This window comes from Vitis vinifera, chromosome 2 (genome assembly GCF_030704535.1).
Source record: "Vitis vinifera cultivar Pinot Noir 40024 chromosome 2, ASM3070453v1".
Taxonomy (NCBI): domain Eukaryota; kingdom Viridiplantae; phylum Streptophyta; class Magnoliopsida; order Vitales; family Vitaceae; genus Vitis; species Vitis vinifera.
This window is the reverse complement of record NC_081806.1, coordinates 1,910,954-1,925,415: the sequence shown is the minus strand read 5'-3', so window position 1 is coordinate 1,925,415 and position 14,462 is coordinate 1,910,954. Positions and strand designations below refer to the sequence as shown.

At 37.2% G+C, this 14,462-nt stretch overlaps 3 protein-coding genes across 5 annotated transcripts; 1 reads left to right on the top strand and 2 right to left on the bottom strand.

Annotated features, from left to right (window-relative positions):
• Positions 1-921: 921 nt before the first annotated feature.
• LOC100251260 (oligopeptide transporter 7) lies at positions 922-5,364 on the bottom strand. Its single transcript, XM_002272936.5, has 7 exons — positions 5,166-5,364; positions 4,591-5,084; positions 4,398-4,495; positions 2,614-3,183; positions 2,270-2,525; positions 1,975-2,157; positions 922-1,883 (listed from the first exon to the last, which is right to left on the bottom strand). The coding sequence occupies exons 1-7, from the start codon at positions 5,200-5,202 to the stop codon at positions 1,272-1,274; spliced, it is 2,250 nt and encodes a 749-aa protein (XP_002272972.2). The 5' UTR covers positions 5,203-5,364; the 3' UTR covers positions 922-1,271.
• A 1,911-nt stretch (positions 5,365-7,275) lies between these two features.
• LOC100241103 (protein yippee-like At4g27745) lies at positions 7,276-9,374 on the top strand. Of its 2 annotated transcripts, XM_002280960.5 has the most exons (4): positions 7,277-7,469; positions 7,818-7,875; positions 7,973-8,095; positions 8,946-9,374. In XM_002280960.5, the coding sequence occupies exons 3-4, from the start codon at positions 8,003-8,005 to the stop codon at positions 9,171-9,173; spliced, it is 321 nt and encodes a 106-aa protein (XP_002280996.1). In that variant the 5' UTR covers positions 7,277-7,469; positions 7,818-7,875; positions 7,973-8,002; the 3' UTR covers positions 9,174-9,374. The 2 variants fall into 2 exon arrangements, with proteins under 2 accessions (XP_002280984.1, XP_002280996.1); XM_002280948.5 differs by lacking the exon at positions 7,818-7,875 and having other exon boundaries at positions 7,276-7,469.
• A 1,112-nt stretch (positions 9,375-10,486) lies between these two features.
• LOC100246117 (probable serine/threonine-protein kinase WNK10) lies at positions 10,487-14,315 on the bottom strand. 2 transcript variants are annotated; one of them, XM_010661586.3, is made up of 7 exons: positions 13,591-14,313; positions 13,120-13,157; positions 12,749-12,976; positions 12,439-12,659; positions 12,196-12,353; positions 11,576-12,104; positions 10,487-11,505 (listed from the first exon to the last, which is right to left on the bottom strand). In XM_010661586.3, the coding sequence occupies exons 1-7, from the start codon at positions 13,660-13,662 to the stop codon at positions 10,706-10,708; spliced, it is 2,046 nt and encodes a 681-aa protein (XP_010659888.1). In that variant the 5' UTR covers positions 13,663-14,313; the 3' UTR covers positions 10,487-10,705. The 2 variants fall into 2 exon arrangements, with proteins under 2 accessions (XP_010659888.1, XP_010659893.1); XM_010661591.3 differs by lacking the exon at positions 13,120-13,157 and having other exon boundaries at positions 13,591-14,315.
• Positions 14,316-14,462: the final 147 nt, after the last annotated feature.

Sequence of the window (14,462 nt, the reverse complement as noted above, 5' to 3'; positions counted from 1 at the left end):
TTGTGCAACCTACGATTAAAGTTTTTAATTGGGTCAAGGTTGGGTTCTAAAACTTTTCGATGTATTTTATTCCATTTATAAATGCAGCACGACAAAAATAGATAGAAATATAAATGAAAGCCCTTTGGGTTCTTTATTTTATATTTTATCAACTTCAACCGATTATATTTCTATGGCACAACATATAAATAAGATGAGTATCATTCCTAATTCAATTATGTTATTAAATAAAGGATATTTGGAAGTTAACTTGAGACTTAAGTATTTACGATTATCATTATATTTATAGGGAAGGAAATAGAATGATAGATTATTTAATTAAGAAAGATATTTGTGATATAGAGTTTATCACTTGGAGATTAAAGTTTTCTAAAAATGTTACAAAGTTTTTATTTGATGATTATAGTGACTTATCTTTTAATAGAATTTATAGATACTCTACTTTGTAGTCTCTTTCTATTTAGAAAAAGAAAAAAAAAAACCTTAAAGTATCAATCTAAGTAGTAAGATCACCCTTCAAGCAAAGTTGTTAAAACACATTGATGTAATTGTTTTATACCAATATTTATATTTTCTTTCTTTAGAATATTTTGTATTGTTTTCGAGTGAAAACACTTCGTATAGTATAAGGTGTGTTGATGTATTTTTAGATTCAAAATTTTATTTCATTATTGCATTGAATCGATACATTATATTTGAGATTAAGTGTTTGGTAAAATTAAGGAAACACTTTTAAAAATTTAAAAATCACTTATAATATTTTATGGAGAAACACTTTTGATAGATGATTTTTCTAAACATATTTTCAATTAAAACACTTTCGTTAAAAATACTTCGAGTAAAAACGTTATCAAATGAACTTTAAAACCTACTGAATTGGCCTATCAAATGATAAGTTTGGAGACTTCTTTACAGAAAATCTTGCCAAAAACATCCATTTCAATTTTATTCGTCATAACAAAGAGTAACAATTTCACCATTTGAGTATTATGCATGGCAAACCCAGTTGACATGAGAACAAGTCTGTCAACTGCAAGCAACCATGTGATACAAAATGAAGAATGAAGGCTCCCCAAAAAGATTTTCAGGGAGAATTGTGACTTGAATTCATCATATATGTAGCAGCTGTGGCTATCTCTTTTCTGTGTAAATTAACTTTGCTACCTAGAAGGTAAAGAATGAGCTATATACATACAGATTTTAAGACAATCCATTCAAGCAAATCGATTGAGAAACTTGCAGAGGCGATTGAGGGTTTTGTTTCTTCAGCATTAGTCAAAAACTGGGCAGCCTTCGACGAAAACTCCTTTGGCTGTTGGGCAGGTAGCATAGGGACATCCATCAAGGTCATTTCCCCACCAGTCAACGCTGATGTCTTCCAAGCCCAAGCACAGATACAGAAGCACCCCCATGAAGGCGAGGCCAGCATCAAGCGCCCCAGAGAGGACATAGTTGTGGCGCTGCCACCAGTCTGGGCGGTACCTATACACAACAAAGCCGGAGAGGAAGCCTGCAATGACCCAAGTAGTGTAGTTAACTGCAGTAGCTGGTGGCATCATTCCTGTGGAGCTTATCAGGACCGGCATATTGATGAGTCCAATCCATTCTTGTTTGGGGAAGGCCTTATGGGCTAACCAGACAAGGACAGGGGCGACAGCTCCAGCTAGGAAGAACCAGTTGACCGCCTCATAAACACCCTCGTCTCCAAAAATTCTGCGAGGGCCGATCAGACCCCAGATGACAGAAGCATCGTAGAATACCCGATCGCTTGGGCAAGTCCAGGGGCTGCTGGAGGCTGTCGTCTCACAGATGTCAGGGATGGTCTCCATCATCCACCAGGCGGTGCCTAAGTACACAAAACCAGCTATGAGGGTTCCCACCACCTGGGCAGAGGTCAAGAATCATCAATGAAGATCCAAAGGAGAATATTCAGAAGAATTTAATTTAATTAATTAGGGTGTCTGGAACACTGACCTGTGCCATGAACATTGTTCTTGGAGGAATCTTCATGTAGTGGCCAAGCTTGAAGTCTTGCAGGAAGGTGACTGCCTGTGTCATACTAATGTATCCGTACACTTTGAAGCACATGTTGGCAACAGGATATCCTGGGTAGATATACCCAATTATATACTCAGTGATGATGTTCAAGCCTGGAGTCTGTTATCAGCAGCAGATGTATCAGTCTATATAATTGAAGATGGAACAAAGCTATAAGCATTTTGGGGTAGCCCCATGTTGAGTTTTATGCAACCCAAGTCAGTAAGCTTACCTGATTTGTGATAGCGGTAATGATTCCAATGGGAAGAGTGAATACAATGGCTATGGCACAAGCTAGTAAGACACCCCACCATGGCAATTGAAGCTGGTCATTGTAATACTGGCAGGCAAAGATGGTGAACGCAATGTTTGCAATGAGGATGCTCCAAAACCACCACTCCGGGACTTGTTTATACCTGGTCATGAGCCTCGTGTGTATGTCCATTCCCTTGTCCTTAAAACTCGATTTGCTTTGCTCCCATATTTCTCTGCATATGCAGTTCAAAATGAGCTCCAATTTGTAGCCAAAACAAATTCAAATCTAAGAGAAAATGATAAAGGGAAAGCACCATATACCTTCCATGGAAAAGCAGCACATGGACAGCAGTGGCAGAAAGTGCAGCAAAGCCTACACCATATGTCATAGCGAAAAATGTGCTGAGGTAAAGAGGCCCCTCTTCCTCATAAGCTGTGATATTAAGGTGAAAGTTGCTGGTGATTATGGAGGAGATATTGTACTCTTGGCCTGTGGATGTGAAGAGATCATCGGAGAAGATGGGGAAGGTTTTGGCTTTGTAGACATTGAGCCAATAGCAGATGGGAGTCAGAACATACATGACAAAGACGAAGCCAACAGCCACATTGGCTGTGGCGAACCAAGGGCTTGCAAGGGGGCTTCCAAGGTAGGCGGAAATGGTGGACCAGTCAAGCCCCACTGCAGCAATTCCAAGCCCGTAAAGGCCTGAGCCAAGCTGTTGGGCAAGAACTGAAGTGGGGAAAATCCAGCATATCCATGAGAGTGAAGTTAGCATTTCAAACATGTAGCCAGGGAAAACATAATAGGCAAAGCTGCAGATGAAGGCGATTAGGAAAAACTGAGTTCGAGTCACACCACCCTTTGGCCTTTCTTCTTTCTCATGCAGAGCCCTGTGACAGCAACTGTCTCAGCATGAAAGCCCAAAGAACTGAAAGAATGGTGGGTGGAGCATACAATCATCATCTACGGCTATGCACAATTCCAAATTGGTGACCAAGCACAAATGGAAATTTTGAAAATTTTGGTTCTTCTGTGCCTTTATTTGGCAATGCAGATAATAGACAAATCATATTAATGGTACACCATTGGTTTGGTGTATGTTGAAAAGAACTTTTCCAATTTCCAAAATCTTCAATCAGAGATTTAACTCTCGGGTTGGTTTGATCCAATTCAAATTCAACTTGGGGCGAGTTTAGATTATCATTCTTAATATTTAAGTCATTTGGATTAGATTTGAGTCAAAATTCAAATAATTTGAATCTAACTATTAATCATCTTTTATTTTACCACTTCGACATCTAATTACATATGATAAATAAAATCATGTACCTTTGTAAATATATACATAATAAACAAAATCATGTAATTTTGTAAATATTAATAATTTCTATGTGAACAAAAAATTATAATGATGAGCGATACAAAAAAGGGAAACAAGAAAGAAAAAAGGAAAAAATAAAAAGACGATATGATAATTTGGATTGGCAAGGAGGTGGGCCAATTGCAATGCTATCATTCTCTAGTAATAGTACAAAATTGATTTACAAGCAGACTTTGGATGCCATTCAAGTTTTGTTACTTTTTTTTTTAAATGGGCCGTCCATAAATAAAATCATGCTCCATTTTATTAAAGAGTGAAAGTGAAAATATCATAAGGCCTGGCAAGCTTGCTATAAATAAATATATACATATATGCTTGATTAATCAATAGTTGATTTTTTATTTTTTATTTTACATTTATTTACTATAATTAAATATGAAAAAAAAAAAAAAAACAAAAAAGGTGAAAGTTGCATGAGTTTAATATTAAACAGATCATGTGAAAGAATTTCATTGACTTATTTTTCCGTTGCCCCACTCCATCTTAGATGGACAAATTGAATCTCTTCAAGGAATCTTCTAAACTTCTAAACTCAACTTCTCACGCGCTCTAGAGGCCGTGGCCGCCACCGGCGTCCGGCATATCGTTCGAGCATGATTTCATGCTCCGGCTGAACCGCCGATATTTAACCTAAACGGTCCGAGAAAGCAGGGCGAAAGCTGACAACTATATTTCTAATGGCCGCAAAGGTTCATCGGAAACGAATGTGGGAATGAAGCGTACCTGAATAAGGAAACTTGGACAAGATTCGCCGGCCACCACATGGCTGCCGGTTCTACCAGGTACCGCCGGAATATCCCCGCCCATCCGAACCCCAGAACCTACCATTCAAAGCTTCAGACCCCATCAACAAAAATTCAAACCCAACCTTCAAAATGAAGAAATCTCCGTTATGCAAACTAAGAATGAAACCCACCTGGGTTGTTATAACAACGATCAACGAAACGAAGAAGCTGATGTGCTTTTTATAGAAGACCTTAACTACTGTGACCACATGAATGGCGTAGACAGTTCCGGCGCCGGAGTTGGCGAAGATGGTGATGAGAACGTGCTCTTTGACGTTGAAAGGCCCGGGATTTAGGGTGAATTCCCAGGGGGTTCCCTTGAAGAAGACCCGGTCGGTGATTTTGGCAGCCATGAGTCGGCCGAGAGGCACCACGGCGATCTGAGCTGAGATTGCAGTGATGGTGAGCGGCTCTGTTCTGTACCAGAAGAACTGGTTCAGAAACGAGAGGAGCACGCACGAGACCGTCCCGAGAACCCACATTCGGAAGGTGAGCACCGGCAGAGAAGGGTCGTCTGTGGTGGGCACGGTCAGAGCCACCTGTTTGATCGGTGAGTTCTCTTCATCTGGGTCAGGTTTCAGTGAAGAAGACGATGGCTCCAAGCTCGAATCACCGCCCTTCGATACTGCAGAAAACAGAGAGATTGAGAATGTTAACTATCTTTTGCAAAGATGTGAAGAAAGAAGAAGAAGAGCAGAGGACTTACTAAGAGGGGAGGTGATTTCGTGGGAGGATTCCTCCATTGTTTCTGGCTGTCCAAACAGAACCGAGGAAAAGGTTAAAGATCAAATGGACATTTTTAGAGGGAAAGGAGAACTCATTTGGAAAATAATTTGCTCTTTGATTTTTATGTTGGTAGAAAATAAATTAGATGAGTTGGTGGTGGTGTAGCTGAGCCACGTGATTGTGTAAGCATCGAAGCATGTCAACCTCCTTATTAGTCATCATGAATTTTTCATATTTTAGTAACATATCTAATCACATTTTTCATATATTCATCCTATTTTTTAATTAAATAATAAGATTTTTAAATATTTTAAAATTTTATTAAATACTAAAACGAAAAAATTTCATCAATCACAATGAATTTTCATAAAAACTGTAATTTATCCAATTTATTTAACAGAGCAATTTCAATTTTCTCACTAACCAAACGCCTTGAAAGCCAACGACATAGGTAGTTGCCACCTACAAGTCATAAGGCTGCGGTTGACGTCCCATTTTCAAAGATTCCGGGGATTTTTGCGGGGCGAAATGTCACGCCACGTGGCATGACACGTGGCATTCATATCTGCCGTACGCAAGTTTGCTTCTTACCAATGAGATGTGCTTCGTGGCCCAAGGAGAGCCATGTGATGGACTCTTTTAAGTGGATTGAGACTGGGCTGGATTTTTTCCAAGTGGCCCAGTGGATCAGTCTGCTTTTGTCCAGTAACATAATGGCGCATAATAATGTAGTAACGACAACATGAAATTGGGCCCCACTTTTGTCTCTAATGTGGGCGTGGCCCATTAAACTGAACAGAATTTGGGTCTGACGTATTCAAGCCCATTGGGCCTGAACACATCCAAATTAAGATTGAAAGAAAATGAAAAAGAGAGTGACAATGGATGGGATGACCACATGGAAAGGAACAAGGAGGAATCCAAATCCTGGCATAAATAAATCTAGTTCCCATTGGAAGGAAACCTTTAGTATTATTCTCATTGCTCATGATTCATCCAAACAAGAACTAATGAGTGGAAAATGGACTAAATTTTCCATTATTATTTCCTATTCTAATATTCAAAATCTACTTTAAAATAGTTTGGAGTTTAATTTTATAATAAATTTTATTGAATTTGGATTTATTTTAGTAGTTTTTTTAAAAGCGATTTTATTTAGGAGATGACTTTGAAGGTGTTTGGTAAACCAATTTAATGACTTAAAATGGCTTAATTGATAACTTAATTTAAGATATTGGGTTGATTAAATATGTTTAGTAAACTAATTAACTTATTTTTAATCTTAATTATTTATTTATTTTGGTCTTCTTTGTCCATATCTAATGAGAATATATTACCAACCATCACTCCAAATTCATGACTCATTTTTTAGAGCAAATATTTTAAGGTTATCTTACAAATCTATAATAGTTAAAATATGAATATTTGATAAACAAATTTATTACTTAAGATTAATAAAAATAAATATTAATTAAATTTTTTAATGATAAACATTAATTACAACTAATGAAATAAGTATGTTAATTTAATAATTTAAAATAAGTAATAAATTTTAAATTAACAACTTGTTCTATTTGATCAATAATCAATTTACCAAAAAATGAATTTTCAATTTTTCCTAAGTGATGCAAGTCTTTTCTACACAATTTGTAACAAAATTTGGGAGTAATTTTGGTGTGAAATAAAACCTCTAATAGAAATCTCAAAATTAAGTGAGGCAATTCAGAAGATTTTTCAAATTTAATAATATTTAGTATAGAAAATAAAAATGATCATATGACAATAGTGATCATATTTCTTGGTACAATATTCCATATACTTATACCTAAATCCCTTTAGATTTTATTTAGATCTCAAGCTTCTATATTTTTATACCTTTATTCAATCATTTGAATTTGATGATTCACCCATGACTCATATTGTTGAAGTTTGGATAAGGTAGCATTGTTTTATTATATTAGAATAATATTTTCTATGAAGGAAAATTGGTAAGAATATCCTTGAAGGACAAAGGAAGAAGAAACTAGGATTCGCTTGAGGTGAAGGGTTTGGCAGGTTTGGACCATTCTCATTTCTCCCTTCCCTTTCTCCAAAAAATACATATGGAAAATGTCATTTTCGTAATTACATGTGAAAATTGGTGCCAATTATTCCCCTGACACTTACAATGCAACTTGTCAACTTCTAATCACAACCCACCAAAGGCTCCCAAACCCCAACTCACAGTCACAAATCACTCTGAAAACCCTAACCCCACCACCACAAACCATGCCACACTGCCCAGGTCTGGTTCTTCTCTCAATCTTTCTGAGTATCTTTCTCATTTTCATTTTTGGGATTGAATCATGATGGAATTGTTATGGTTCTGGGGTGGACTTGTGCATTTTTGATCCTGGATCCTCGTGTTCTTGGCTTGAAAAGTAGTTTTGGTTTCTGGGGTTTTGGTTTTCTTTGTTCCTGATCTTGTTTCATTTTTCAATTTGGGTGTTTTTGTTGTTTGGTCTTCACTCCAATCCCTGCTTTTGTCATTTCGATGAAGTTTTGTTTGAGTTCATTGCTCAATCTGTTATCTTTATGTTTATTTTTAAATTTTTTTTTTCTGTAATTTGATTATGGGTTGCTCTGAAAGCAGATGTATAGTTGAAGAATGGTTAATTAGCATTGTATCATATAGTTTGTTGGTGGATAATGTAAGTCTCTTGATCAATTTGCTCTTTTGTAGTATTACTAGTTTAATTTTGATTTTAATTTATCGAAAATTTCCTTGAACTGATCTTGATTTTGCAGCCAGTGGATTGGTGTTTGTTTTGATCATCAATGGGGGAGGTTGTTGGGCCAAGATTGTATAGTTGCTGTAATTGCCGAAACCATGTTGCTCTTCATGATGATGTTATTTCTAAAGCATTTCAGGTGAAGAACTTCATGAAATTTTCTTGTAGCTATGCTCTGTTGTGTGGTCATTTGTTCTCTCTGATAGCTGGTTAGAGGCCTAAAGATTAAATAATCAAAGGAGGGGATCTTGAAAATGAAAATGAGTAATATTTACCCTCCTGCGGTTGGCTTCTGAGAAAAAGGCAAACTCAAACCTCTTCTTGATCTTCCAACAGAAGAATTATAAATGGGAGAAACCTTAATTCAATGCAGCTAAGTAATATAGTTGTATTGTTCGTAGGGATGGAAATTTTAGTTTTCTCATCTGAAAAACTTTTGAACTTAATGAAATTTTCTTGTAGCTGTGCTTTGTTGTGTGATCATTTGTTCTCTCTGATAGCTGGTTAGAGACCTAAAGATTAAATAATCAAAGTAGGGGATCTTGAAAATGAAAACCATTTATTTTTGCCTTGTGTTTGGCTTCTGAAAAAAAAGGAGGAAATGAAAAGTAAGCTCAAATCTCTTCTTTTGATCTTCCAACAGAAGAATTAAAAATGCGTGAGAGAACCTTAATTCAATGCAGCTAAGTCAAATAGTTGTATTGCTTGATGGCATGGAAATTTTAGTTTTCTCATCTGAAAAACTCATGATCTATTATTGTTTTTTAATTTCATTGGGGAAATGATTGATACTGAGCTTGTCCAGTTTGCAGAAGTGAAAAGGAATGAAAAATGGATTACCTGTGAATCTGTCCTTTTTTCTTTCTAAATGAATGGGCTATTTGGTCTGTTCTTTTGATGCATTGGCTATCATCTTATTTTGTTTGTAACCCTGCTAGAAGCTTTGGCCATATACATATCCTGACTATTTTCTAAAAAAATGAACTTAGGGAAGACATGGCCGGGCCTTCCTGTTCTCTCATGCGATGAATGTTAATGTTGGGCCCAAAGAGGACAGGCACCTCATGACTGGTCTCCACACTGTTGCGGATGTTTTCTGTTGTGACTGCTGTCAGGTGCTGGGTTGGAAGTATGAACGTGCTTATGAAGAATCACAGAAATACAAGGAAGGGAAGTTCATACTTGAGAAGTCCAAAATTGTCAAGGAAAACTGGTAATCTTTGGGTGGTTTTGTGTCATTGTCCAAATCACGTTGTAAGCGTCAGGATGCTTCCACATGTTTGTGTTGTCCAGAAAATTCTCCTCAATTGAAAATATTCACTCATTGTTCCTTCCTGTGCATTCTCATTGTATTTGTCATGTGAAGATTGTATTGGAGATGATTGATTTTGTGAATAAATTTGTGGATATTTCCTTCACGCTTTTGTTTCCTTCTGTGTATTCTGTAGACCCTTATGAGCTTGATATGCCAATTATTCCATATGATGGATTAATGCTGATTACTTAGAACTCTCTCTCTCTCTCTCTCTCCCTCCCTCCCTTGAATATCTGATTTGATTGCGGTGGCAACTACTACATGCTAGTGTTAAGATGCTGCCTTCATCCTTCACTGTTATGGATATATCTCAAGTAACTGATGTCTATGCTGTGAATTATTGTGAGGATGTTGTTATTGAACCAGAGCTGTATCTAAAGAGGAGAGAGTGCTGCAGAAGATTCAAATGATTGGTGACATATTAGATGAATAAAACTATTCTTGATTACTGATCAAAGTTTTAGGGGATAAAGAGCCTAACTTCAGCTGAAAAGATTTCAACTGGTTAAAGAATGAAGAAAAGCCAGCAAGAAGGTTGGGTCTTTTTTGTACAATGGAAGATAGGTTTAGCAACTGTGTTAAGTTGATTTTGTTTGAGAATAATTGAAATCAGGAGAAACACTCTCAAAAACAATATTTGGTTTTTGAGAACAAAAATAATAGGAAAATATGTTTGATAATCATTAAACAAAGGGTTTTTTACAAGAATATATGAAGAATAATTAAAAATAAAGCATTATATATCAAATTTATTTTTAAAAAAATGTTTGAAAATATGGAAAAAAAAGTTAAAAACATTCCAAGTTTTGAAAATGTCCTTTGCTCTAGAAAATATTATACAACTGTTTTTTAAAACTGTTCTTAAAAACTGACTTTTGAAAACAGTTTTCAAAAGTGTTTCCTGAGTTGAGAGTTTGTAGCAATGTTACAATAAGGACAATTGCGTGGTTTTGAAGATGATCACTTCATGAAAGCTTGCACTTTCAGCTCTATAGCCTTCCTTAGCCCATGGGTTTTATGACATATATCATTGAAGACTATTTAGAATATTTTCAGAGGGTCTGTAAAACATATACTGAATTATCATTCTCTTTAGAGTCTATGGAGAGGTGTACTCACCCAGTTTCCTTGTACCTGAACCTGAATAATTCAAATGAAATTTTGATTCGATGAAGTTGATTTCTGAGTTTCATTTTAAAGGGTCATTGATCAGAATTAGCAAATCAGAAATTATAATTAAGCCAATCAGCCTGAGTAACCACTTCTATACAAACAGATAAATGCGCCAAGTTTTGATGCCAACATATGAAAACTATCAGAGCTTGGCTCTGAAATTGACTTCTTGAATTGAAAGAAATGAAGTTGGTATGAATGGACAACTTCAAATCAAAGGACTAAAAGAATTTCAACCCAAAAAAGTAAAATCTAATAACATCAAAGAAGAGGTTGGTATCTACTTTTTGTGATCCACCTATTCTTGGCTTTCTCTATTGCTTCCTCCCTCATCCTCAAGAGTTCCTGAAAGCACTGGTGATACTGTGTATCGATTGTGTCAACCTCCAGCTTTAGTTCATCACTTGGATCTTTGTCTGCTAGGGATAGAGAACAGATGCTTGACAGGCTCAAACTGTTAGACATCCCAGAGCATGATTCAATGCAGGATATCTCCCAGTCCTTAGTGAATCCATTCATAGCAACAGGTTCACCAATATTACCGTTGTATCTTCCTTCTTTATGCCTTTCATGATCAAGTACCTGACGATCTCCATTGAAACAACATCTGTCCGAAGCTTCATAGCATTCATCATCAGGGCATTCCAAAGATTTGATGTCATTTGCATCCGAAGCAACTGTGGCATCATCTTTAGTTGACATTCCTGAAAGAGCAGACTCCACAGTGCTCTGTTCTTCCCCATTGGCCGACAGTGAGATAAGATGTTCAGTAACTGCATCTGATGTACCCTTAGCTGAACCTGAATCACTAGGATGCCTCAATGAGGTTCCACCATTGTGAAGTACAAGAGAATCCTCACATGAACTATTTGCTCCACATAACATGCTCTCAAATGCAGGTTTCCATGTGGGTACAAGCTCGGATATCATAACATCAATTAACTCAGCTATGACTGCCACATCTTCATTATACAAATCCAGTTGTTCAACCATCTCACCAGCTATTGAAAGTGCAGTATCAGAATCAAGATAAAATGCAAAATGGATATTCTTTGCTCGACCTGTTAAAAAAAGAAAATAAGTAATTAGGCACAACTTAAAAAGTATGAAACCAGATTTACATTTACTCACCACATGGATCAGCTATGTGCAAGGTCATTGAGATTGAATTATCATCAATTTTCTCCCCTCTTAACTTGAAGAGATTATTTTTGTTGAACCTCTCAAATTGTAGAGCACGAAAATGAGGAGTTCCACTGATGCTTTTCATGTGAGTGCTCACTGAAAGCTTCTTGTAGTTAGGATCCATGTCCATGGGCTGCAATTCAGGCTTAGGCAAGTTCATCAGATTGGGCATAAAATTGGATGACTGCAGAGAATCATCCACACTACTCTTATGAGTGCTCACTGAAAGCTTATCAGCCTTAGGGTCTAGGTCCATGCCATGGGATTGAGACTCTGGCAAGTTAAATGAGTTGTGCGCAGAATTGAATAACTGCATGTGATTGTAAACAGGCTCCTTTGAATTTTCTGTGGCGAAGAATGCGTCCTTTAAGAGCTCTTGTGCAGACAATCTCAAGGATGCTGGAACCAAACACTTCTCTATGAACTGCTTGACTTGGGGGTCACTCACTTTACCAAGGGAAGCAGGCTTTATACCCTACAACACAGAAAATCAACAGGGACATTGAGATGGTCTTTGAAGAAATTATAAAAAGATGGGTGGTTATACCAAAAGTCAGTTAACTCACCGAAGAAACCTTCTTATATATTTGTGCAGGATTTTTGCATTCATTATATGGGTATTCACATGTAACCAACTCTAATATGCACATGCCAAAAGAATATATGTCAACGAGTTCATTATATTCCTCTTCATAAAGCTCTGGTGCCATGAACTCTGGAGTACCTGTGTGAACAAACAAAGGGATTAAAAGTTGAACCAGATGACAGTGTAAAGTTGTAAGATTCTTACAAAGAAATTAAGTGATTACCAATAACACTTCGTGCAGTAGGTTGCTGCATGACAATTGCCAAACCCAGATCTCCAATTTTAACTTCTCCATTATTACCATTAACAAAAATGTTATCACATTTTAAATCCCTATGAATAATGGGCGGATTGTGACTGTGGAGATAGTGTAAACCTCGAAGGATCTGCTTCGCCCAGTTCTTGATGGCCTTGAGGTCAACATTCTTATGCTTCTTCCGATATCTGAATAACAACATCTCATAAATGATATGACCTAATATCAACCCAATCAAGAAACATAGAGCGAAAGAGAAGCATTGGAAGAAACTCACTGTCTCAAACTCCCAGAAGTGAATAACTCTGTAATCAAGTTAATAGTCTTGTTCGTATCATCAACCCAAGAGTTATAGAACTTGATGATGTTATCGTGTTTCAATGACTTCAGCAGATGAACCTCTGAATATAATCTTTCCAGCTGTTGAGGGGACTGTAACAAATCCTCAATTTCCACTTGACCCCATGCGACTTCTATTCCATCTACTTCATCAAATGCCTTGTATCTGTACATTGGAATACACAAGAACCAAAGCAGAACAAATCTTGAAATAAATACCCAGTCATTTAATCCGAAACAATTACCGGCTTCAGAAACTAACAACCCAATCCATAAACAGAGAAAGAAAAGATGGGTCAAGAACCATACACAGTCTTGAATGCTCCTTTCCCCAAGAATTCATTATACTGAGGGAAGAAAAAACACAAAAGAAACATAACCAGTATCACTAATCCACTAAAGCAACAGGAGAAAATAATAACTATCTAGTTTCCAATCAATACTCACTACATGATTCTGAATTCACAGAAACCGCAAGAATCGATAACGACAAAACAGAATGAAAGCTCTCCAACAATAAAGAATGAATTAAATGGAAAAACCAATGCAATTATCAATTCTATTGATGCTTACCAGATTAAAAGTACGTACTTCCCCAATAAAGAATAATAAAATTTCGTGTAAAACTCACTTCCTATTCAAAATTGACAAGAACTAGAAAAAGTACTAAAAGAATAGAAATATCATAATGCAGAATCCCACGAATTTAATATTTTTACGATCATGAAGTTCTAGCATCAATTGTGAATTGAAGCCGAGGAGAAGCGTTGGAATTCATACCCTAACGTATCGACCTGTGGGATCTTTCTCCTCAAAATCACTATCATCAGTCTCGAACTTGTCCGAATTCATTGTGGCGGCGACGAAGAAACGAACAACCAAAGAAAGCGAAGAAATCCAGAACAAAAACTACTAAAGGAGTGTGATTCTGAGTGCGATTGACTTCAAAAGGGGAACCTGTTCAGAGAACGCCTCACAAGCAATCGAATATGAATCAAGCGCCGAGAATCGTAACCGGCATTCAACGGAAGCCATCTTCTCCGACGAATTTGAATTCAGATCCCAGCTTTGTTGTGCAATCGATCTCGCAATACTCACACCAACCCCAGATTCGCCCATACCTCAATCCACATATTCCTTATCTCGTTTCAGCAGCGATTTTGGAATCGAAAGATTGGGGCTTTGAAAAAGAAACCCTAGGAGAGAGATGGAGAGAGAGGGAGGAAGAGGGAAAGAGAGAATTTCCAAATGCAAAACGCAGCGTTTCAGCACAAATCCGGATCGGAGACGGATATGGAAGACCAACTCACCACCTCATCAACCACTGGCGTATACCACGCGCATGTGGCGGCGTGCGGGACAAGGAGAGGGGAATGGCCCGAATGGGCAGCAGGTAACGGTGGTTTCCCCGCGTGAAGGCACGAGCGTGTGGGGATGAGGGGTTGGCTTAGGAATCCAGCTTTGGGGAAGTCTTTACCTTCACACACTCCTTTCGTGGGAAGTGGAAACTAAAGATGGGGTTGGATTCTGTTTCTTTGGAGTTTGGACCTTGTTTGGATAGAGGGAATTTGAATGACAGGAAAAACCAGTAAATAATTTGTTTTAATGATTTGAATTTTAAAATTTTAAAACTTTGAGTGAATTTAAGAAAA

Bases quoted from the DNA above. Each gene is read 5' to 3' on its own strand.
- LOC100246117 (XM_010661586.3), bottom strand. From the start codon at position 13,662: ATGAATTCGGACAAGTTCGAGACTGATGATAGTGATTTTGAGGAGAAA. The intron at 12,354-12,438 runs GTAATCACTTAA...TTGTTCACACAG, and splicing joins TACTGCACGAAGTGTTATTG to GTACTCCAGAGTTCATGGCA. The intron at 12,105-12,195 runs GTGAGTTAACTG...TCTGTGTTGTAG, and splicing joins TATATAAGAAGGTTTCTTCG to GGTATAAAGCCTGCTTCCCT.
- LOC100241103 (XM_002280948.5), top strand. From the start codon at position 8,003: ATGGGGGAGGTTGTTGGGCCAAGATTGTATAGTTGCTGTAATTGCCGA. The intron at 8,096-8,945 runs GTGAAGAACTTC...AAATGAACTTAG, and splicing joins TTATTTCTAAAGCATTTCAG to GGAAGACATGGCCGGGCCTT.
- LOC100251260 (XM_002272936.5), bottom strand. From the start codon at position 5,202: ATGGAGGAATCCTCCCACGAAATCACCTCCCCTCTTA. The intron at 3,184-4,397 runs GTACGCTTCATT...TTGCTGTCACAG, and splicing joins GTCCAAGTTTCCTTATTCAG to GGCTCTGCATGAGAAAGAAG. The intron at 2,526-2,613 runs GTATATGGTGCT...CTGCATATGCAG, and splicing joins GTGCTGCTTTTCCATGGAAG to AGAAATATGGGAGCAAAGCA.